The sequence below is a fragment of the Cloeon dipterum genome, chromosome X (assembly GCF_949628265.1).
Source record: "Cloeon dipterum chromosome X, ieCloDipt1.1, whole genome shotgun sequence".
NCBI classification, from domain to species: Eukaryota; Metazoa; Arthropoda; class Insecta; order Ephemeroptera; family Baetidae; genus Cloeon; species Cloeon dipterum.
Window position 1 is genome coordinate 31,086,206 of NC_088790.1, and position 22,846 is coordinate 31,109,051.

At 38.8% G+C, this 22,846-nt stretch overlaps 2 protein-coding genes across 2 annotated transcripts; both read right to left on the reverse strand.

Annotated features, from left to right (window-relative positions):
- Positions 1 to 8,243: 8,243 nt before the first annotated feature.
- On the reverse strand, positions 8,244 to 11,528 carry LOC135946083 (uncharacterized). Its single transcript, XM_065494126.1, has 6 exons — positions 10,869 to 11,528; positions 10,436 to 10,471; positions 10,212 to 10,384; positions 9,968 to 10,165; positions 9,409 to 9,642; positions 8,244 to 9,351 (listed from the first exon to the last, which is right to left on the reverse strand). The coding sequence occupies exons 1-6, from the start codon at positions 11,185 to 11,187 to the stop codon at positions 9,181 to 9,183; spliced, it is 1,131 nt and encodes a 376-aa protein (XP_065350198.1). The 5' UTR covers positions 11,188 to 11,528; the 3' UTR covers positions 8,244 to 9,180.
- Positions 11,529 to 11,672: 144 nt separating this feature from the next.
- On the reverse strand, positions 11,673 to 14,705 carry LOC135945913 (uncharacterized). Its single transcript, XM_065493860.1, has 6 exons — positions 14,227 to 14,705; positions 12,831 to 12,866; positions 12,609 to 12,781; positions 12,356 to 12,553; positions 12,072 to 12,302; positions 11,673 to 12,017 (listed from the first exon to the last, which is right to left on the reverse strand). Exons 1-6 carry the CDS (start codon positions 14,696 to 14,698, stop codon positions 11,847 to 11,849), a joined length of 1,281 nt encoding a protein of 426 aa, XP_065349932.1. The 5' UTR covers positions 14,699 to 14,705; the 3' UTR covers positions 11,673 to 11,846.
- Positions 14,706 to 22,846: the final 8,141 nt, after the last annotated feature.

Consider the following 22,846-nt stretch of genomic DNA (forward strand, 5'->3'; position numbering starts at 1 on the left):
GAGAGAGAGAGTTACATAATTATATGGATTTCGTATACTCCGCATGTTGCCTTTGCGAAATCCTCCCCCGCCGCACCCCTGCCCACACGCGCACGCCAAATCCGCTGTGAAAGGAAATGGAGCACTCTCTCTCTCTCTCTTTCTCACTCAGTCGTCATTAAAAGCGATTGCAATAACGAGTGTCCGTTTTCACCGACAATTTGGCTGAAATATAAAAATTTAGACGCCACTTTTTTGTTTTAATCCTCCGAAAAATCGATCCGGGCGGCTTCTAATTTTCTGCTGACGACAAGAGACTCGTCAACGACTCATTGTCCGACCCTGCTCACGAAAATGTTATCACGCGGCAGGATTAATTTTAGGAGGCGACCCCTCCGGTCTCTGGCACAGTTGCCAGTTGACCAGGTGACATAAAACACGATGGCTGACGACGAACACTGCCCCCATTAATTCCACTCCAAACCAGCAGGGGTTTGCCCAATTTCGCTCACTCGTCCCTCTTGAAAAATAACAAAAAATGGAGAAAACGTAAAAATTTTGAAATAAAAATTATAAATCTTTATTTGTATATTGTTTCCCGTCGGTCAAAAGTCAATATGGCGTCGAAATTTATAGTTGTTTGAATATTGGCATATTTTGAAGCTGCGCAGTAAACTTATGCGCATTTGAAGCATGCGCAGAATTATCAGATTGCTTCTTCATCTCACAGGGAGACTTAAACTCATTACTGCGCATGTGTGAACCAAATTAAAACCTTCTGCGCAGTCGTAATTCCCACCGGGGCCTGGGTTGCGATCTGTGTTGGTTTCCCGCCGGTCAGAAGTCAACATGACGTCGAAATAATAAAGGCCAATCAGGAGACAGTCCAGCGGCCAATCAGAAGCGTCAAAAAGAGGCGTGCCAACCTAATAATTTCGTTCCCGCGTATTTTGTTACATTTCCTTTAGCCTGATGTGCCATCTGCTGGTCAATTCGCCAATTAACAGGCTAATCAGCTGTTAGAAAAGAAATTCCAGCAATAAATATTAATTCTGATGAATTTCCCGCCGTACTCTACCTGACGCCATATCTGCGCGTCACGTGAATCTGGCCCCCGGTGATCTTTATGTTATTTTTCCTGTAAAAATCTAATTATAACATTGTTGGTTCAACGAATCGATGATAAAGGCCGAAATTTTTCCAATCCTCTTTCCTTTACTCGAGACGCGGGGGCTTTTCGTCTTCTTCGGCTGTTGAGTCTGGCTGGGCGCCAGAAATTCTATCAATATTTTGCTAGCCACGGCGCGAAGAGATCAAGCCGGCGAGCGATTTTTATTAGCTGCAAGTGCTGTGCTCGCAGATAATTAATTCTGCGGCCGTAAATTCCACTTTCTCCAAGAAATTAATTAAAAGCCGGCCGGCGAGATGCCAGGGCTGCAGACGCACCGCCTCTTTCGCGCTCTCCGCGTATAATAAAGCAGGTTGAATTTCGCTTTTATTATAAATCAGACCGAAATGAGAGCGCTTTTGCCGAATTCCTCGAGTGTAAAATGTTTGGGGCTTTCTTTCCCCCTCGCGCCTCGCAGAGCAGGCACGTAATCTCAGGTACTTTCCGGTATCGGAGGCAGAATTATTCTTTACAACGCCATGTTGTGTTGTGTGCAATATTCAACGCGTGTGTACAAGAGAGGCGAGGCATATTCTTTATTATGTGCCTTTTTTATTAACTCTCGCAGCGAGAAATCCGATAATAGCCGCCGGCCGTAAAATATATCGCGCGGCGGCGGCCGGAGCAGCAGCAGCAGCCAAACTCTTGCCTTCTTCCTTCTTCCCTTTTTTAAAATTGTACGAGAAAAGAAAATGGTCTTATCAAACACTCCCTCGTCGGCCCAGTCGATTAAACAAATTGGCTCCCAGTCTCTGATTTATTGCGCACGCCGACTTATTGAGCTCACGTTTCTCCGTCGCTTCTTTCAAGTACATTTCTTGTTAAAATCCCACTGAAACCACATTTTCGTCGGTTCAATCGACTCCTCAGGGTCGAAATAGGTGGGGGAAATAATTTTTCCAGTTGAAAATTTTTTATTAGAAGCAAAACGTTCGTTGTTTTGGCGCGCAACGCAAGAATTTTTTGGTCGCTACTGCGCACACATGACGTCACAGCCAGCTGAGAGTGCAGGCGACGGCAGAGACATCTGCGCATACCCAGCAAGAGTAGTCACGTGACTCAATCCTGTCCTCTCATTGGCCAAGAGCGGCCAAGAGCAAGCGCTTATCTGTTTTGGCTTCTCCCCTCCACATATCCAAGCAGTGGCGCGCACTCTGCTGCGCATGTCACACTCCTCGGAGTGGGGGTATGACAAGAGGAGGGAGAAGCACGAAATGCTAGTGCCTGCTCTTAGCCAATGAGATTGCGAGACTAGTCACGTGACTGCTCATACCCAGCAAGAGCAGTGAAGCTCACGTAGTTCAACCTGCAAGCAGTCACGTGACTCAATCCCGCCATTTCATTGGCCCAAGAGCTAGTCTCCTCGCTAACTCCCTTCCATACTCCCTTCTATCAGTGCGTGCGTGCTCTTAGCCAATGAGATTGCGGGATTGAGCCACGTGACTGCTAGAACTGCGTGTTTTTCTCTACTCTAGCTGGATGTGCGCAGATGTCTCTGCCGTCGCCTGCTCTAGCAGCTTGGAAGCATAGCTGTGACGTCAGAGAGGTGCCGCATGCGCAGTAGCGACCAAAGAATTCTTTCAACGTTCGTTTTTTGCTTTGCGCCTCTTCTCGCGCCTCACAAAACGTTTTCGATTGGATTTTTTCATTTTAATTCATTTTAACCGTTAATTTTTTTCATTTTGAATAAAAAAAATAATTGGAGCAGCCATATACAATTTCCAGCATCGATTTGCAGTGTGTAAATTGATATTCGCAATCTGGGCAGCAAACACGGCAAATAATCAGCTTGGACAAACGCTTTAGTTGTCTGCGCTGCCAACAACTACATATAGTGGACAAATACATATTGTCAGGCGAGACTATCGGCCTATCAGCGTGCGTCTAATCCGGCGGCGTGATGCATCGATGGACGTGGCCGCACGTCAATCAAGCCATTGGCCTGCGGCAAATCCTGTGTGCCACCGCGCGTTGACCCCTCGCCTCGCCTCGCCTCACCTCGCCGCTCGTCCGCTTGCAAATCCAGTTTAAAAATTCACACGCCGGCAAAAATGCGTCCGATGTCATCCATTTTACATTATTCACTGAACACATACAACATGGATATTTTATTCACTAAAATCGATTTTTAATCTCGAACCGAATGAGTGGATTCATATTAATATTTTTTCCCATTAAAATTGACATATCTCTTGTTCAGTGTCGATTTTTGAAACAAGACTGGAATTGGAATGATAAACAAATTTGATGAGAGAAAAAAACTGATGTATATTTTCAAATTGTACGCGATCCCCAGGACCTAGCGTCTTGAGCAGTCAAAAAGTGATAAATTAAGCAATAGAAAAGGGGATGAAATCAGTGGCATCCCTGCACGGCGTCGCCTGGGAGAAAGAGAGAGCAGATGGCGACAATTAGCTTTGTGCAAATTCCTCGAGCCGTGAGCAGCCGTCTCGGTTTACGCGACGCAAATTGAATTGCGCTGCGTGCAATATTTGAAGACTGTGCTCTATTGAAGTTAAAGAAAGCATAAAGCGCAGAGTCACAATCGCGGCCAGTCATGCAAAAAAGCAGTCCTGCACCCCTGTTTCGGTGCGTATAATAAAGAGAGCAAGGGGCACTAATTGCGCGAGGGGCGGGCGGGGGTGCATTAAGAGCCACGCGGCTGCATTTTGCGGCTGCGGCGTCGTCATAATCATCATCATCGCAGCACCACTCTCGGCGCGGCGCCGGCGTGATGGATGAGTCGCCGGGCCCGACTCGTCGCCTGAATTTTTATCGCCGAATTACGCTCTCCCACCGCTCTATTTACGACCCTCTTGCAATTTTTGAAACTTTTCAAGCGCCTATTTGCACGCTATTTGCAGCCGCAAGAAGTGCGTGTTTCCGACGCTCACTGCATATTTTACATAAGAATTTGAATTTCGGCTGGCCCCTTCAAAGTTTAATTACTTTTTAACAATGCCTGTCTTGTTCAGCAAGTTTATATTTCCTTCAGCAGTTGAGAGGGATAAATTTAAAACCCCCTTTTAAATTGAATTGAAATTTATGTTATATTTTAAGGTAAATTTAAGAATTGTCGTCAACAAATTAGATATTTTGTGCTCTCGTCGCGATTGCCAATTTTGTAAGCAATTTAAACGAAAATTAAGCTTTTTCCAAATTTTGTGAGAGTTTGTAAAATTAAAATTTAATTCACCAATTGCATAAACCCTAAGTGTTCGAAGCCGCCAACAGATGGCGCCACCGTAGACTTTTGATTTTAAGACACTTCCGCTGCGATTTCAGACTCAATCTAGCTACTGTGCATTCTTCAATTAATTTGCTATTTTTTGACGTGCTGAAAACCAAAATCGGTTCATCCAATCGCCGTAGAATCGTGAAAAACTGTTTTTTGAAATAAAAAAATCTTTTCCAACGTTTCTACGGCGAATGGCTGAACCGATTTTGGTTTTCAGCATGTTAAAAATGAGCAAATTAATTAAAAAATGCAAAATAGCTAGATTGAGTCTGAAATCGCAGCGGAAATGCCTTAAAACCGATTAAAACAAAATTTTTAAGACAGTCTGTGGTTGCGCCATCTGTTGGCGGCTGCATTAACTAAGGGTTTATGCAACTGGTCAATTATGAGGCTTTATTGTCACTTTGTTTTTAAATAAATTTGGCTCAAAATTCAAACAGCAATCAACTCATCCAGGCAAATAAAAATTCACCTAAAATATATATTTTCTTGGAGGTTGAGAGCGTTCTGTAGATACGATTCATGCTCTTCTGAAGTCACGAAAGACGTACTGGCACGGAGTGTCTTGAAAAGGCTGCGCAAAAGTCGTTGACACTTTCGTCGGCGCCTGTCTCTTCAACTTGCGCGCGAGAACTTTTAGCGCCAACAAACTCACTTAATTGGCATTTGCACAGCCCTTCTCAACCTCTCGAAAATCTGTTTAACGAGACACAAAATTTGACACGAGCGCTAGAAATTTTCCATTTCAAAAACAAAAAACATCAAAATTAAATTAATTTGTGCTTCCTATAGAGTTGTTTTCTTTTTTTTATCACGTTTTTTCTTGTGCAACAAACTCAAGAAATGAATTCATTCCATTTTTCCCTGTGAAAATCTAAAATTTGCGGCCAGAGTGGTCAAAATTTCCTCTTCCGTGCAGATTTTTTCTTTTAAATTGCCATTTGCTGCCCTAATTTATCCAAAAATTCTCTCTGACAATTTTTCAAGTCCAGTTCATGAGCTTAATAATTAGAAAATTATTCAAAACTGAGGTACTGCGCAAGAAACTGCTGCTAAAATTGAAAAAAAAACGCTTTTTACCACTGCATTGCATTTTTTGCAACCCTGATATTAATTAAAACCTTAAAACAATAAACTCGTCTCTATAAACTGCTTAATTTGAATTCTATGAATTCTACTCCGTGCGTAATTAACGCACTTGACGATTTTTTCTATTCAGACGAAACGAAAATGATTTATCCCCACGGTAATCGTCACCTTTCGGTTTTGTAATTCTCAGCCGACGATTTATGGGTTTTGTCCAGCGCAATAAAACGCCGGGCTGAAGGCTGCGTATATGCAGAAACAATAATTATTATTCGCTCGCTCGCTTTTGTGTGTACGCGAGGGCGCGCCAGGCCAGGCCAGGCGCGTTATTAAATTCCAGAGTGCAAACAGTGATTATCCGCGGAGAAATTCACTATTTCCAAATTAATGTGCGGCTCGCCGACGTCGGCACGTATACACGCGTGCGCCGCCGCCGCGTTCAATTGCCGTCACCGATCTAATTTAATATTCAAATCACACCCTCATTAATAATAGTGGAGGCAGTGGTGCTGCTGCTGCTTCTTTTCCGCCGGCTGCGACACCGAATCGTGTTCAGCAGAGAGTGAATGTGCGTGGGCCGCTTTTCCAGCATCCAAAGCGACCGTGGTCATATTTCGCAGTCGCTTTTCGAGCAGCACCAGCCCTGGATTTCGAGTTTCGACTCCTCTCGAGCCGCCTTCCATCCCTCTGCTTACCTTAGAACTTAGAATTAATGATGATTAGGGTTCCTAATTTCAGATCGGTACATGTAAATGCTGCTTTTTCGAGCGAATTTGAACGGTTTTATGAAATTTGTAGATCGATTTGAACGGTAGGCGAATTTTTTTAGAAAATGAGATGTTTTTCGATATAAAAATCGTACATTTTTGTCTCCATTTCAAGATATACGAGAATTTTTCCAATTTTCGATCTTAAAAAAATACAGAAACTAATAATTGAAGCAAACAAAATGAGTTGCTTGTATTTTTTTATAATCTTAGAAATTGAAAAGCTAGTATTTTGCAGCTAAATTGAACTGACGCGTTGTAGAATTAAAAGCAAAATATAGAAGCTGTTACATGTTATTTTGATTATAATTTAAAATTGAAATATTCGGTAACGTACAGTATTTATTTATTTATTTTAGCTTTCTTTTTAAATATTTTTGTAAATTTAATAGTTAATAGAATATTGTCTATAGTTACAATAAACTTAAAAACTGTAAAAATAAATTTGACAGTTGTTTACTAATGAAAGGCACGAGTAAGCAATTCGCTTGATAAGGATGATGAAGATTTATTTATTATTTCTTAGCATTTCATGACAGTTCAGAAATTAAAATAATATCATTTTGAGAGGAAAAGGTTCTATAAATTCATGACAGGTCAAGAATGGAAATAAATTTATCGAAAAATCCCTCTTAATTCATCTTAAAACTAAACAATTATTTTTTTAGTTGAAAATCTTACCCAGCCAATGCGTATTTCGAATAATTTAGAGCTCTTTAATATTTTCCCTTTTAAAGTGTCTGCCGCAAAAAGCACTAGACGCACACAAAATGAATAAAGAGCATTCACCCTCGCACAAGGGCGCACAAGGGATGAATCCTTCACGTTCTGCCGCTCCCAAATTAAATTTAAATCACCCCTAATTATCTCTCGGCAGAGATTAGAGCTGTTTTTTGCGCTGCTTGCCGGCCGGACCACAATTATTATTAAGCAAACGCACGTAGAGTGTGCAGCATTTTATAAAAAGCCGGTGTATACGTATAGATGAAGGGTGAAGGGGGTGAAATATGGATTGGAGGGGCTGCATGAAGTGGCCCTCGCCGAGCGTCCGCCGAGCAATTAATCACATCTTGGAGGGCCGGCTGCATTCTCGAACTCACACACACGCAGAAACGTGCAAATGAAACGCGGGCTGGCCCGATTTGCTCGATGGTGCTCGACGAGGGGACGAGTGCGAAATTTCGAGGGTTGCTTTTGCGCGCACCTTCGTCGGCACGAACGACAAACGCCGTCGAGTCTCTCCAAACGGTCTCGAGTAGCAACAACCTGCTGTCGCGTAATGAGGACCTCTCCAACCGGAATTATACAGAAATAAAGACAAAAATAAATAAATGACAAATTTGTAGCTGCGATTTAAATAAAAAAGACCTCGTTGATGCAGAGCAGAGAATTCAGTTTTTTAAAATTATTTAAAAAAAGACTTGAAATAAAAATGCAAGTATTATTAATTTGTTTGCTAGATAAATTTACTGACCTTAATTTGTCCGATTTCTCTTAATTATTGCTTAATTTTTGTGCTTATAAAATTAAAAAATCGGAATAATTTATTAAATCAATTACAAAGTTAATTTTAATTGGATAAAAAGTTCAAATTAATTTAAGAGTTTGTTGCACAGGATTGTTCAATATAGAAATAAAAATAATATTTAAATAAAAAATTAAAATACTTTTAAATCAGAATTTTTAAAACCTATTTGTTCTTGGATTTATTACCTCAGCCTTCACAAAACATGTTATAAAACTGAAATTCGTATTTAAAACTATCTGAATGCTCACTGTCATTAATTGTAAATTTATTTTCAAAGGTTTTCTAAATCTTTTAATCATTTTAAACAATCCATAAACTGAAACGCGAGGCATTTGACTTTCATGATGCCAAAAATAGACTTGTTTTCCTCTACTTTGACGCAATCAAGTTTTATTTAGAGTGAAAATTACGTCCTTAAACCATTAATTTTAAATTATTTGGTAGGGCTAAGCGCCAGTGAATGAGGTTGTTGGCCCTTTTGTTACAAATCCCGGGCAAAAAGCATTCATACTCTGTGCTACAACCGGTTTAACGGAATAATTTAAACCTCAATTGTTATCAACATGAAATTAGCTAGTGCACTACCTGCAACAACTCTAAATTTTTTACACTGTTCTCAAAATCATCAAAGCACAACTGTGTTTCCAGAATTTACAAGAACACAAATAAATTTAAATATTTTTTAACTGTGTTTATTTATGCAGCAAACTATTTTTTGCATATTTATGAAGGTGTTGCATTTTAAAAATAACACGAGAAATTAAAAAAAATCCACAGATTATAACCTACTCAGCATTTTTATTAAAAATTAATTTAAAAATTTTTTTCTGACTGCCTGAACAAATTTACCAATAGACCGAGTTGCATGTTGGATTAAATTCTATTAATTCAGTTACTTTTACTCATTTTCTTCTTTTCAACGCTTATCCAAATTAATCGCGACCCTGTCTCAGTTAAACTGTTTGTGATATCGTGACAATTATAAATGAATATATGCCTGACAGACAAGGAAACGGCGTCACACACTTGCCTTCCCTCGTGACTGATAAATATCATAAATATCAGTGAACACTAAACTGATAACAAGTTGAAACAACGTTAAAACAGCCGCTGTTATATTAGTCTTTGTGAACTTGAATATTTTTTATGCTAATAATTAATAAAAAGGCTTTTTGAAATTCGATTTGGGAAGTAAAAGGAATTATAAATTTATCTCTTTGAGTACATGTGATAGAATAATTTATCTGACACTCTGTACTTTCCGCGCGTGCACGACGCTGGTAAAATTCTTTAACAACTATCTATATTACTTTTTAAATTAATTCATGTTCTCGATTATGTTTTCACACCATTAAAAATATATTCCTTCAAATCTTTGACAGGATTTGTTTTTTTTAAATAGCCTGGAAAAGGTTCATGGATGAATTCTGTCGTATTTGCAGCCTTTTTTGATGAACATGTAATTTTCCTTTTGCCACTTTCGCTGATTGGTCCCTTCGTAAAGGCGGTAGCCCTGATCAAGCATAAACGATTTCATGTGCTCTTTTGTGAATTTCACTCCGTGACTGAATTCGGCGATCAAAACCTATAAAAATCGGAAAGCTCGAGGAATGTTTTTAATTTTAAAATGAATTTAACGCACATGGATGGTGACCTTGTCGAAAGGAATCGTGAAGAGAACGTCATTTTCGTGGCCCTCGATGTCCAGAACGAACAGGTCGATTTCGGATTGGTCCAGCGCTTTGTAAATCGTGTAAAATGGCACGCAGAGAACCTCAATTATGGGATTCTTCGGTTTTCCTGCAGTGATATTTTGCAAAGGGACGTCACTAACGTTGAAAATCTTCCCCAAGGTTCTTCCATCCTCGAATTTCACCTGATTTTAATATTTTATGTTACAAAAATTAAGAAGTTTAGTTGGCAGGGTTGAAAAAACGCATTTTTACGAGTTTCTTATTGAAGACATCTCAATTTTCAATAATTTTCAAATTATTAGCTCATGATCTCGACTTGAAAAATCGTCAGAGTAATTTCTTGGAGGAATTTAGGCAGAAAATAGCAATTTAAAAGAAAAATCTGCACAGGAGAGGAAATTTTGACCACAGAATTTAGATTTTCCCAGGGGAAAAAGGAATAAATTCATTTCTTGCGTAAAAATTGATTGTTAAGCAAATTAATTGAACACTGTTTTAGTTGGTTACTTTAGTTGGGTGCTTCTCCACGCTCAAACACGCTGGAACCAACGTCGATTTTCTATTCCTGGCGGTGAGATTCCTGAAATTTTTAGGCGACCCTTCGATCAGGGCGCCGGTCCAGTTGTATCGCTCCTCCAGGTCGAGCGTGTTGGAGATTTCCTCGCCGTCGAAGGCGCCGCACTCGATGAAATATCCCCCATTGGTCTTTTTCACAGTTAATATTTTTTTAAATAAAGGAATAAAATAGTACCACATTCACGAAAATGTCCAAAAATGCCGACAGCTGGCCCTCGCTTCGGTCCTTGCTTCCGGGGTGTCTCAAATTGTAGGGGATATTTCGAGGGATGGGCGTCACCAACATTTTATTCCTAACGTATTTTATCAGCTCCTTGTCTTCCTGGTCCATTTTCAATATTTTTTCCACTTTTGTCCATAATTAATATTTAAATTTTTGCTTTTTATTGAAATAATTACCTTCTTTTTCACTGTGTGTGTACAAATCTTTCGTGTCTAAGGAAATAAAACGTGATTAGTTTAGAAATTTGTTCCAAGAGCAGTGTAGGGCAAATAAATCGAAATTTTAGTTTGACAGAAAAGCAGTTTTCTTCCTTAAAATTATTAGCACGGCTCACTTTCAGTGCGATATCAGTTGTAGCAAAGGAAGTTGCAATCTATGTTCACTGTTGGCCAGGCCAAGCTCGCCAGTTTCAAGATAACGAACATAAAATCAAGTACGCAGGCGACTAACATACTTACACGTCATGAAAAATTAGCTGGTTTCATTAAAATTTTATATCTTTTAAAGAACACAAAGCGGGATCTACACGTTTTTAAAATGTTACGATTTTGGACCAAGCTAAAATTATTAAAAAAAATTAATAATGAAATATTGCAATAAAAATCTCACCAATTGGCAATTTGGCAAATTTCTCTCGCACAAGCGTGCTGATTTCCGCGGTCAGGTTGTAGGCGCTCCTCTTCGCTTTCAGGATATCCATTTCGGTTTCCAGCACCGAATCAAACTCAGCTCGCAGTTTTTCGATTAAATTTTCAGAACCACCAGTCGTCATCAAGACGTCATCCGTCCTCTTCTCTGCTCCTCTTTTGACCACAAATTTGGCGCTTGGGCTCCGCAGCGAAATGATGCATATGAATCCAAGCGCAAGGGTCCACATCAGCAGAACCAAACTGCGATTCTTGCAGGAAAATTTTCTTGAGGAACTCATCGTGTATGTGTGTGTGCGTGAGTGTGTCCTATCGGCCCCGTTTCGTGAGTTCGAGTGGCGTGGGAGACAGGGCACGCTTCCCGCACCTTCGTGAATTCACTTGAATAAGAGCTGCCAACCTTTCAGTTGTACCCTGATTTATTTCTAATTAAAATTTTATGGCAGACAGAAAATAAAATACTTGGTTTAATTTTTATTATTGACCCTCTGGTGAGATTGAAATATTTTTCCTGCTTGTTGAGATGATTTTTCAAAATAATTTTTGCGTGACTGCCAACTTGGTCAGGTTTTGAATTGCTATTACAATAATTTCAGCTGGAAATTATAGAAAAGGAAATGTGATTTGATTGGATATTAATTTGGGGAAAGGGGCAATCCCTGACAAACTCTAAAAAAAATAATTTAGTAATTTTTTGCAGTATCAAATTCACGTTAATCATTTAATTATTCTACTTAAATAATTCCATTGAAGTGGGATTGTTTTTTAAACTATCTCCAAGCAACAGTATAATAACATTAATTTTAATATCTTCTAACTGAAATTAGTGTTGATGAAATTTGTGGATTATTCACAATTATTTTTGAGAAATGATACAAAAATTTTATTTAAAATAATTTAAACAAAATAAAAGCAAAAAACACATTTACTAATAGAAAATTTAAGGATGTTTCGTATCATATTTGCATCCTTTTTTGATAAACATGAAATTCTCCTTGGGCCAGTAGTTTTGCTTTGAGCCTTCGTAAAGGCGGAAGTCTTTCTCCAGCATGAACTTTTTCATGTCCTCTTTGGTGAACTTTACTCCGTGACTGAACTCGGCAATCAACACCTACAAATTCACCCTCTATAAATCAACCCTCTTACCTTAAAATTAAATAAATACGTGTATGGCGACCTTGTCGAAAGGGATCGTGCGCAAAACCTCATTCTCGTGGCCCTCGATGTCCAAAACGAAAAGGTCGATTTCGGTTTGGTCCAGCGCTTTGTAAATCGTGTAAAATGGCAGGCAGAGGACATCAAGCAACGGATTTTTCGGACGACCGGGAATGCTCTGCACGGGAACACCACTGACGTTGAAAATTTTCCCCAAGGTACTTCCGTCCTCGAATTTGACCTGATTTTATTTTAAAACATATGTAGTCTGCGCTACATTTTTTTAAATTATACTTGGGTCGGGTGTTTTTCCACGCTCAAACAAGCAGGGACCAAAGTCGACTTTCGGTTTCTGGAGGTGAGAACTTTGAAATTGGTGGGCGACCCTTCGATCAGGGCGCCGGTCCAGTTGTATCGCTCCTCCAGGTCGAGCGTGTTGGAGATTTCCTCGCCGTCGAAGGCGCCGCACTCGATGAAATAACCTCCAGTCGACTTTTTAATTGTAAATATTTATTTTTAAAATAAAGAGGAGTAAAAAATATAGTACCACATTGGCGAAAATGTCTAGAAATGCGGGCAACTGGCCCTCGCTTCGGTCCTTTTTCAGAGGGAATTGTAAATTGTAGGGAACGTTCCGGGGGGAAGGCGTCACCAGCATTTTCCTTCTCACGTATTTGATCAACTCGTTGTCCTCCTGGTCCATCTTCAAGAGGTTTTCCACTTTTTATTTTATGTTAGTATCCAGATATTGCAAATTAATTTAATTTACGTTCTTTTCCGTCGTGTGTGTATAACGCTTTTGTATCTAAAAATTTAATAATAATTTATCATTCAGTTGAATTGTTTTAAACTTCTTTTTAAAGGAAGCAACAATTAAATTCGAACAAAAGGGGGATTTTTTCACCACTGGTTTTACCACCCAATTTTTACCAATTTCTTGCGCAAGAAATGAATCTTTTCCAATTTTTTCTGTTTGAAAATCTAAAATTTGCGGTTGGAGTGGTCAAAATTTCCTCTACTGTGCAGATTTTTTCTTTTAAATTGCCATTTGCTGCCTGAATTTCTCCAAAAATTTCTCTTCGACAATTTTTCGAGTCGAGGTCATTAGCAAATATTTAGAAAATTATTGAAAACTGAGGTGCAAACAATGCCTACAATAAGAAACTGGTAAAAATTAAAACAAAATCGTTTCTTACCACTGAATTGCATTTTTTAATAAAAAATCTGGGTGTTTTGCAACCCTGGATTATGAAATTAAAATGGTAATCACTCACTTGAGAGCCAATAAATAAAATGTGCAGTTAATTTTTTTGCGGATTATGAGGTAAATGTTCATTCTGGGAAGATAAATACGATTTTTTTTTTAGAAAGATACAGTTTGGTCTAGCCTTTGGAGCCGAATTTTCCTGCAAAATCAGATCATTTTCCCAATTTTACGGTTTTTTCCTTCCAGTTTTGCAGTAAAAATAAGAGCCTCTATAATAGGGGGACCACATTATTATTTGTTGATTTCATTATTTATGGTTTCCAGCAAATAAAGAAGAAGAATTGAACTTGAATTTGGAGCAGTCCTTAATTTTTTACAAAACAATATTATTTTAAGATCCTTTTTTTATCAAACTGGATAAATTATTTAAAAACAAAAACTAGGATTAAACACGTTGAAATTTTTCTATAAATTAATATTGTTTACGAAATTACTCTAGTGACAGCTATTAAAAAAGTAAAAGCATTTTCTAACAAAAAACGTTATTTCCATAAAAATAAATTTGAATTTACACGCCCTTATACTAGGCAAGAGGGTTCGAAAATTTTGCACCGCGCACAAACCACCAATTTTGGGCTTTTCCGCCTTTTGTCGAATTTAAACACAATAAAGTCACATTTCACGCCAAAAAAGTCAGGGATTTTAACGTGATAAAATTTCCGGTCTATTGTGGAAACCAGAGGCTTTGGGAAAATCTCCTATTTTAGGTCTTCCATCAGGATGAGAATTATTTATTTTCGGTAAAATGCGCAAAATTGCAGAATAAAAATGTAAATGCGGGTTTTTGCAAACGCATTCTCATGCAAGAACCCTAAATTTTAAAAATTTAAATAATAATAAATATTTTTGAAAGAATAATTTGTACAGATTTAATTGAAACGAAAATTCCAGATCTCACCAATGGGCAGCTTTAAGATTTTCTCCCTGACGAGCATCCTGATTTCCACACTCAGGTTGTAAATTCCCTTTTTCGCTTGCAAGATGTCAATCTCGGTCTGCAGCACGGATTCGAACTCGTCTCGCAATTTTTTAACGAACCCGTCCGCATTTTTATTCTTGGTCACGTACTGCATGACCTTATCCTTGACCTGGCTCAGCAAATTTCCCTTATTCCGCATCTCCGCTTGGGCATTCCGCACGCTGTCCATGGCGGCCGTCCACCTGGCCTCGTGGGACTTCGCCAATTCCACCTCGGCCTGCTTCAAAGGCGCCATCAACCTTGAACTGTGCTCGTCCACGGTGGCCCGCAACTTTTCCATTTGCTGCTGCATGAGGTGCGCGTGGAACGCGATGCCGATCGAGCCCAGCATCAGGACCCACACCAAAAGGACCAAATTGCGGGGCTTGCTGAAAGAGCCGTTCGAGTTCATCCTCGCGGCGCCGCGGACTGCCAGTGGACCGGGAGCGAGAGGACATCGCTCTAGTTTTACTTCCGGTTGCTGTCTGGTGATGCTCGCGGTATATATTTCATCGTGACAGCTACTGCTGCGCAAACTGATTTCCGGCTGCTGCCAGTTCTGGCGAATTTTACAATTTTGCACTAATTTTACTTTAGAGAGAGGGGGAAAAAGTAAAACTTTGGAAAGTGGGCCAGGATTTTTGTCATATTTGTGATTTTTTCGCAATCTTTATATCGCTATTACAGAACGTACAGTATATAGCATATGTACTTCATAAATAATTTGTTAAATAATTTTGATTTGTTATGAGGACGCAGAAAAATAAATTTTATTTTGAAATTTAAACTTAAATCCAAGAATAATTATTACTGTTCTGTTTTATGTGGGAATATTCTTAACTAAAAATGTTTAAAAATTAACCATTTGGTAAAAATACTAAAATTTAAATAATTATTTTTGAAATCAAAGAGTTTAAAAGCAAATTAATATCATGTAAAATCGAAAAGGGATCAATTTTCATAATTAGTTTAATCGTTTCAAGCACAAATTTAATGCAAACAAAGCACAAGAAGAATTTTCTGGGTTAATATTACGAGCAATCAGGTTTCACGCGCTCAGGTTCGAGTGCAGCAAATTGGTCGTATATCATCAAGAGGCGTAAAACGAGCAACAAGGAAGACCTAAGCACCAATGGTTTGTTACAATGAAATAAGAGAACTGGAGCAATTAATGGCTCATGTCATGCTAATTCGATACGGCAACTTATAGCAAAGCGGAACGTTTGATGTTTTAAAACAACCGCGGCATGGCTGCATTTAAAGAATTGGTTTAAATGCAAAGGCGCCGAGCTGAAGACATGTTTTAATGAAACAAACTGATCTCAATGAGAAGTTGTTGACATTTTCTGAGAAAAAAAATAAAACAAACACAAATGTAATGTTAAAATCTTAATAAAATGTACAATACTTTCATATCATGACTAAATTAATTGATTAAACTTTTTTGTTTATTTCACTATTCAATTTTTTTAAAATTTCCTGTGCAAGAAATGAATTTTTTCCATTTTTCCACTATGAGAATCTAAAATTTGAGGTCGGAGGTCGGAGTGCAATGCATTTCAGCTTCCTTGTTAAGATTGACTCGAATTTTCAGTGATTTTTAATCGGCTGCTGAAATTTTATCAGGGCGTTGATTTATTTCAATCAAGATGTTTCTCTCTTAAAAATCTTCAACGAGGGGTGCAATAAAATGAATTAATTGTGTTTAAACGCAACCACGCAGAGTTCGCCAATTTTTAAATACGCAAAAATGCACCTCTGGTTTTTGCAAAAAAAATAAACAGCTGGAAAAACCACCAGTTTTTGGCTTTTCCGCATTTTTCCGAATTTAAAACCATAAAATTGTAATTTTTCGCGCCAAAAAAGTAAGATATTTTGGAAAATTACGAAGAGAGTTAAAATTTTTGGTCTTCTGGTGAAACCAGTGAAATTTTTTTCTACTATAAAATGCAAAAAAATTGCAGAAAAACAGCAAAAACAGTTTTTTGTCCTGCAAAAAGTGGATTTAATTTGAAGAAATAGTGCGTTCCTTAGCTAATTGTGAGATTTGAAAATTAAATTGTGTCAAAAGCCTCCGTGATTTTCACACAAAAAACTGCCATTTATCCGGAAACCACTAAATTCGTAAGAAAACTTATATATTCGAGATTTCCACAATGTCACGCAATTAAAAAGAATTTAAAAGTAATTTCGAATTGATGAGAAGAATTATTTGAGACTCACTCTATCATATTTTCTGTCATTCCGTAAAAAGAGGACAATTTTTTTGTATCAATGGCCAGCCGAGAGGGACGGAAACTTGGTTGCTGTTTAGCACAACAATGTTTGGCTTTTGCCTTCAGGAAAAGTTTTGTTGAAATATCGGCACTGGCGCAATTTCCGCATTGCGCGGCCGGCGTCGGACGCAGACAATGGGCCGAATCTTGCGAATGCTGCTGGGCTGCCGTGCCCTGGCCTGCCCACGTCCCGGCTGGCTAGCTCAACAATGAAAAGATGAAGAATTCAGCAGTGTGGCTCGGCGGATCGCCATATTATCCGTCTGCGCGTGCATCTCTTTTGTGCGCGTCAAAGCCCAGCATCCACAATCCACACGCGGCCGGTTATTGGAAACGCGCCGAGCAAGCAGCAAAAAGAGAAGAAGAAGTGCTTTTCCACAGCTCTTCAAACTGCTGCACCCAGCAGCACCGATTTCACGATCTTCACGAATTGTGCACACGCCGCCGCTCTTTTATCATGCAAATCAGTGCAGTCGGCACGCACGCCAACTCCTTATTCTCTCTATTGTTTTCTAGCGCAAGAGTTGGGGTAGACACCCGCCGCGCTGATGAGACCGTCCACCCCCACCCCCCGCCGAGACACCCCCGGGCGGAAATGATGATGCACCCGCCGCACCGTCTTTAAGGGGAAAAGGAGTGAATGAATTTTCAATTAGCATTCAGCATTGCGTGCACTGCATTTATATTTATTTTCGACAGCTGACGTTTTGCAAATGGGAAATTCGATTTAGAAACACACAATCGGTTTTATTGGATTATTGCCACAATAATTTATTCTATTCAATCCCCTTTGTAACTCCGATAATATAATTTGATAAATTTAATTATTCCCCTTTACAATTATAAAAATTCGTTTTTAATAAGAAAGACAGTAATTCTTTTCAACGGTTTATGAGAGCCGATTTAAACATTTTTTGTCTCAAATAATAGCCAAATTTGTACGTTTAAAATGCAATTTGGTTGGAATTTTAATAAAATAAATGCAGTTTTTGCAGTAATATTGCATCAAAAGATAAATTGATTTCCACTTTCAAAAGGCCAAATAAAAAAATCTTTCATTCTCAGACTAGAATTGTTTTCCTTAAGGTGAAATTTAATTTAATTTAATTTCCTTTATTTGTAATTCACAGCGGTACAAAAATCGAAGCTTCTCCATTACTGTCCGTGTATTTACAAATGAGTCTCAAACAACAAAATATTAATAACAATTAATAAATAGAAGAAACATAGTGTAAACATTTCGTTATGTTTGTGTCGCAAGCGAGTGTGCGTGATGAGCAAAATTGTTTTAAATTTACCAAAGCGAGAAACAAAAAAATGTCTATGGAAAAGCAACGGTATCGTTCGGAAAATAGTAATTTAATTGCAAAACAAATCAAATCAATTTCTGGTTGAAAATTGCACCAACACAAAACAAAATTGATTTTGTTTTTTTCCTAGGACACATTGATGAGAGATTTAGACAAGATGAAAGACAGTTTTTGAAGATTTAAATTATTTTATCTGGCTGATATTGATTTGCGAAGACTTAAAAATAATTTTCCTAAATTCGCAATTTTTGATGAATAAATAAAAGCTGGAATCAAAATAAAAAAGTAGAGGAATAATTTAAAAATATCAGACTGAATAATTTGATAGATAGCAATATGAAGATAATTAATAATTAGGGGAGGAAAAATAATTTATTATTTAATCTTTGATGATCTAAATTAAAGTATTTTAGTATGCAAATTACAGCGCTCGGAAATCATTTATAAATTTAAAGCAAAATATTTTATTTAAAATCAACAACAAACAAAAATTATTCAAATAAGAAACATTTTAATATTGTGTACTAGTTTTTCTGGTAAAAAAGGCTTTGTAGCTAAATTTCTTGAAAATAATTTCACTGGTTAATATAAAAAAACAAAATTTTCTTATTTACGTAAATGTAAATAAAATTGTACTAATTGTCATTGTTCATTTAGCAATAGAACAAGTTAGTAAATAAATGTTTCACCCTCGTGCGCACGTTTCAGAATTTGTTGCTCGTTGCTCTTGATTAAAATCAATTTGGGAGACGTGTGAGAGACCGGTTGCATAACTCCTGGCTGTCATGCCGCCCGTCAGATTAGCCAAAAGTGGAGGCGGAATCGTGTGAAATATAACACCGCACCCAAAACAACGCATAATCCGCACCGCAAATGCTCCAACTCCTCAAAATCAAATTATCTAGCCAATTGCAAAGAAAAATAATTCCCTAATCTACTTTTACAATTAGTATTTTTAATTCAATTTTATTTTATTTTGCCCAGCATAAATTTCAGAGAACTTTCACAGTGATTAATTTAAATTAAATGTTTAGATTGAAACATCGGGGGCCGGATTTCGATCTGTGTTGGTTTCCCGCCAGTCAGAATTCAATATGGCGTCGAAATAATGGAGGCCAATCAGGAGACAGTCCAGCGGCCAATCAGAAGCGTCGAAAAAGAGGCGTGCCGACCTAATAATTTCCTTCCCGCGTATTTTGTTATATTTCCATTAGCCCAATGAGCCATTTAACGGTCGATTTGCCAAATACCGGGCTAATTTAAGAAATAAATAACAACAAAAATATTCATTTTGTTTGTTTTGCTGACGGTATTCTCTTGATAAATTTTCCAAAACAATTTCACATTAAGTTTTAAACTTTCCCGCCGTTTTTTAACAGACGCCATATCTGATTCTACGCACCGCGTGAATCCGGCCCCTGGTAGATTAAAAAGACTGAATAAATAAAACAAGCTAAAATTAGAAATGTAATTATTAATTAATTTCCTCTTATTTTTAAATTTGTTTTGGTTGCAAGATCTAAATGAAAATCAGCAAATATTGCTTTTTTGTATTTTTTCCGACTGATGAAAGAGTATCAAGAATAATTAAACGCATACTGACGCAAACTGATTGGGTTTGCGTTTTGAATCTCACAGTCCATCATGTTCAATATCACGCATCAATAATTACTCATTCTTTTCCGTGCCGCCAGCGTTGGGTGCGGATACTGGATAGATAAAACAAAAAACGCGAAACACAGACGAGAGCGCGCGCGTGCAGTGTTCCAGTTCAATCAATCGCTCATTACTGCCGTTTAGCGAAAACGGTTTAGGCGCTGGCGGATGGCTCGCAGCGTGTGCGCCGCGCATAATTTCCCAGCGGGCTCGATTCGCAACATCGGTATTTGACTGTTTCCTTCCCAAAATACATAGCCACCCAAGCTCACTCTCTGGAAATTGGATATATATGTATGTAATTTTAACGCACAGCTTGCAAAATGTGATATTTTCCTCTCGATTCGACAATGAAAAACGCTGTTCTTGCAAAATGCTTCCTTGGGAAAATTATATACGCTTATTTATTTGTCTTTTAGAGATTATTTTCGTCTGCATTTGTACTGAAATGAAGAGATTAAAATGTTTTGTGACGTGAAAGTAGAGGCTCAAAGCAAGACGCACGTTACTTTTTTTACGCAAGAATTTTTTGGTCACTACTGCGCATGCGTGACCCCCCTTCTAATGTCACAGCCATGCGTCCTAGATGAGAGAGCAGGTGACGGCAGAGACATCTGCGCACATCCAGCAAGAGCAGAGAAAAACACGCAGTTCTAGCAGTCACTTGGCTCAATCCCGTAATCTCATTGGCTAAGAGCATGCACGCACTGTTAGGAGGGAGTATGGAAGGGAGTTAGCGATGAGACTAGCTCTTGGGCCAATGAAATGGCGGGATTGAGTCACGTGACTGCTTGAAGCTTTAACTACGTGCTCTTACTGGGTATGAGCAGTCACATGACTAATCTCGCAATCTCATTGGCTAAGAGCAGGCACTAGCATTTCGTGCTACTCCCTCCTCTTGTAACACCCCCACTCTGAGGAGTGTGACATGCGCAGCAGAGTGCGCGCCGGTGCTTGAAGGAAGTGGAGGGGAGAAGCAAGAGAGATGCACCAATGAGATGGCGGGATTGAGTCACGTGACTGATTTTGTGTGAGCAGATTGATGTCTCTGCCGTCGCCTGCACTTTCGTCAGAGGAGTGACGCATGCGCAGTACTGAACAAAAATTCTTGCGTTGCGCGCGCCAAAGCAACGAATGTTTAGCTTTTTGCGCCTTTACCCAACATTTTTCGACCGGAAAAATTATTTCGACCCTCAGAAATCAATTGGAATAAATAAATTCAGTAGGTTTTTAAAGAAGCATAGGCGTTTTATTTATTTTTTATTGAAAATTGAGATCACTATTTGAAAATAAAAATAATTGCAAGTTTAAATATTTTAATAATTTATCCAGGAAATTGTATTTTCAAACTAAAACTGGCTCTCAAACCCCTACAACCTACTCGCTCAGCGAATTTATTTTCTCAAACAAAATCTTGACGTCTGGGGAGTCAAAGCTGAACGAGTTAATTACGCAAATAATTCCATTAGGCGCGAGGGGAAAGAAGAAAGGAGCCGGTTCGTGACGCAACTTGATTACTTTGCTTCTTACCTTGCGCGCGAGAACGAATTATAAAGCAGCGAAAGTGAGTTGAGAGTTTAGAGAGAGAGAAAGAGAGACAAGCGGCGGAATCAGGCTGCTTTTCGGCTCGAGTGCCGCCGTCGTGCTCGGCGAATAATCTCTCTTACCTGAAACAAAGACGACAGTGTTTTATGAGCTCTAGTGAATGGCCACACAATGGGGGGCGAAATTAATTTCTCCGCTCGCTCTCCGCACAAAGAATCCACTCCGTGATTTCATTACGGTGACCGTTGTTTAATGAAAATCTTCAGCTCGGGCGTTGTTTGAACCGATTATTACCTCTCCTTCATATACAAAGTGCTCTTTGGGGTCTTTTCATATGATTTAACAGGCGAGTATAACAGTCGGTTTTTCTAACAATGTGTTTTTATTAGTTTTTGGATGTAATAATTAATTTTTATTAATTGAAAATGGACTTTGCTAGAGTAAAAATTCAAATTTTCTCCAAAATTTCCAGCGCTTGGCCACATTTTCTTGGTAGATTTCGATTCCTCTCGTCAAGTTCTGTCCAAAAATCCGTTTAGGGAAACTCTTTGTTGGGAAATAAAATAGGATTTCAAGTAAGGAGACAGATAAATTCTAGTAAGGAGACAGTGCTAACTTTGCAGCCACTTTTCTCGAGAATTTACGCTGCTATTTAGCTAAATTTTGGCTTCAATTGAATCCTAAGGGATGATTTCATGCATTGGCATCAAGCATTTTCCACGATTTTGCGTTTTTAAGTCTGAATTCATTAATAATTCATTAAAATTATTCATGACGAGAAGAAGTTCTTTATATATCGCTGCAATTACTGCTGCTTTGTACAGAAAAGAAACCTTTTGAGTGAAGGGAATTGGAGCGAGCTGAATGCGAAATGTGCGCCAACCCCTTTGATCACGTGTGTGCAATTCCTGCAGTGACTGCATGCATCAATTTTTGCCGCCGTTAACTTTCGGAGAGCAGTTATAGAAACTATATGGCGCGCGTCTATATTTGCGTTCGAATGAAAGGCTTTCATCGCATCCGTGTGAGCGCCTGCTTTCGCTCTATTGACATATTCAAACTCGAGTTTAATGAGCGCAGGTAATACACCCACTGGCGCAGCCCCGATTCAATTTGCCTTCGCCATAAATCCGTTAACTTTGATAAGCTCTTCTCTCTCTCTCCCCAACTTGAGTAGTTGAACCACGACAGCGAACTAGGCACCTCATAGAGCACGCACTATTAGCCAAGTTTGCATTCAGATTAACGCCAATTTAATGACTTTAATGTAAATAAATTGGAATTCTCAGACGCAGATATATGGCGTCTGGTAGAGTCCGGCGGGAAAGTTTCAAACTTAAAAGGAAAATTTAATTGCCATGAAAATTCCTTCAGCACATTGATTATTTTTGTTGTTATTTCTTTACTATAACAGCTGATAAGCCCATTAATTGGCGAATCAACCGTTTGATGGCACATCAGGCGAATGGAAATGTAACAAAATACGCGGGAATGAAATTATTCGGTCGGCACGCCTCTTTTTCGACGCTTCTGATTGGCTGCTGGACTGTCTCCTGATTGGACTTTATTATTTCGACGCCATATTGACTTCTGACCGGCGGGAACCAGCACAGATAGCAACCCGGCCCCCGGTGGGAATTACGACTGCGCAGAAGGTTTTAATTTGGGTCACGCATGCGCAGTGATGATTTTCAGCCTCCCTGTGAGATGGAGAAGCGCTCTCAACATACTGCGCATGCTTCAGATGCGCACAAATTTACTGCGCAGGTTCAA

Excerpts from the sequence above, each read along its gene's own strand:
- LOC135946083 (XM_065494126.1), bottom strand. The coding sequence starts at position 11,187 with ATGAGTTCCTCAAGAAAATTTTCCTGCAAGAATCGCAGTTTGGTTCTG. Across the intron at positions 10,472-10,868 it reads ATTTGCCAAATTGCCAATTG|ACACGAAAGATTTGTACACA; the intron begins GTGAGATTTTTA and ends TTATTTCCTTAG. Across the intron at positions 10,385-10,435 it reads CACACACAGTGAAAAAGAAG|TGGAAAAAATATTGAAAATG; the intron begins GTAATTATTTCA and ends TATGGACAAAAG.
- LOC135945913 (XM_065493860.1), bottom strand. The coding sequence starts at position 14,698 with ATGAACTCGAACGGCTCTTTCAGCAAGCCCCGCAATTTGGTCCTTTTG. Across the intron at positions 12,867-14,226 it reads AATCTTAAAGCTGCCCATTG|ATACAAAAGCGTTATACACA; the intron begins GTGAGATCTGGA and ends TTAAATTTTTAG. Across the intron at positions 12,303-12,355 it reads TGGAAAAACACCCGACCCAA|GTCAAATTCGAGGACGGAAG; the intron begins GTATAATTTAAA and ends AAATAAAATCAG.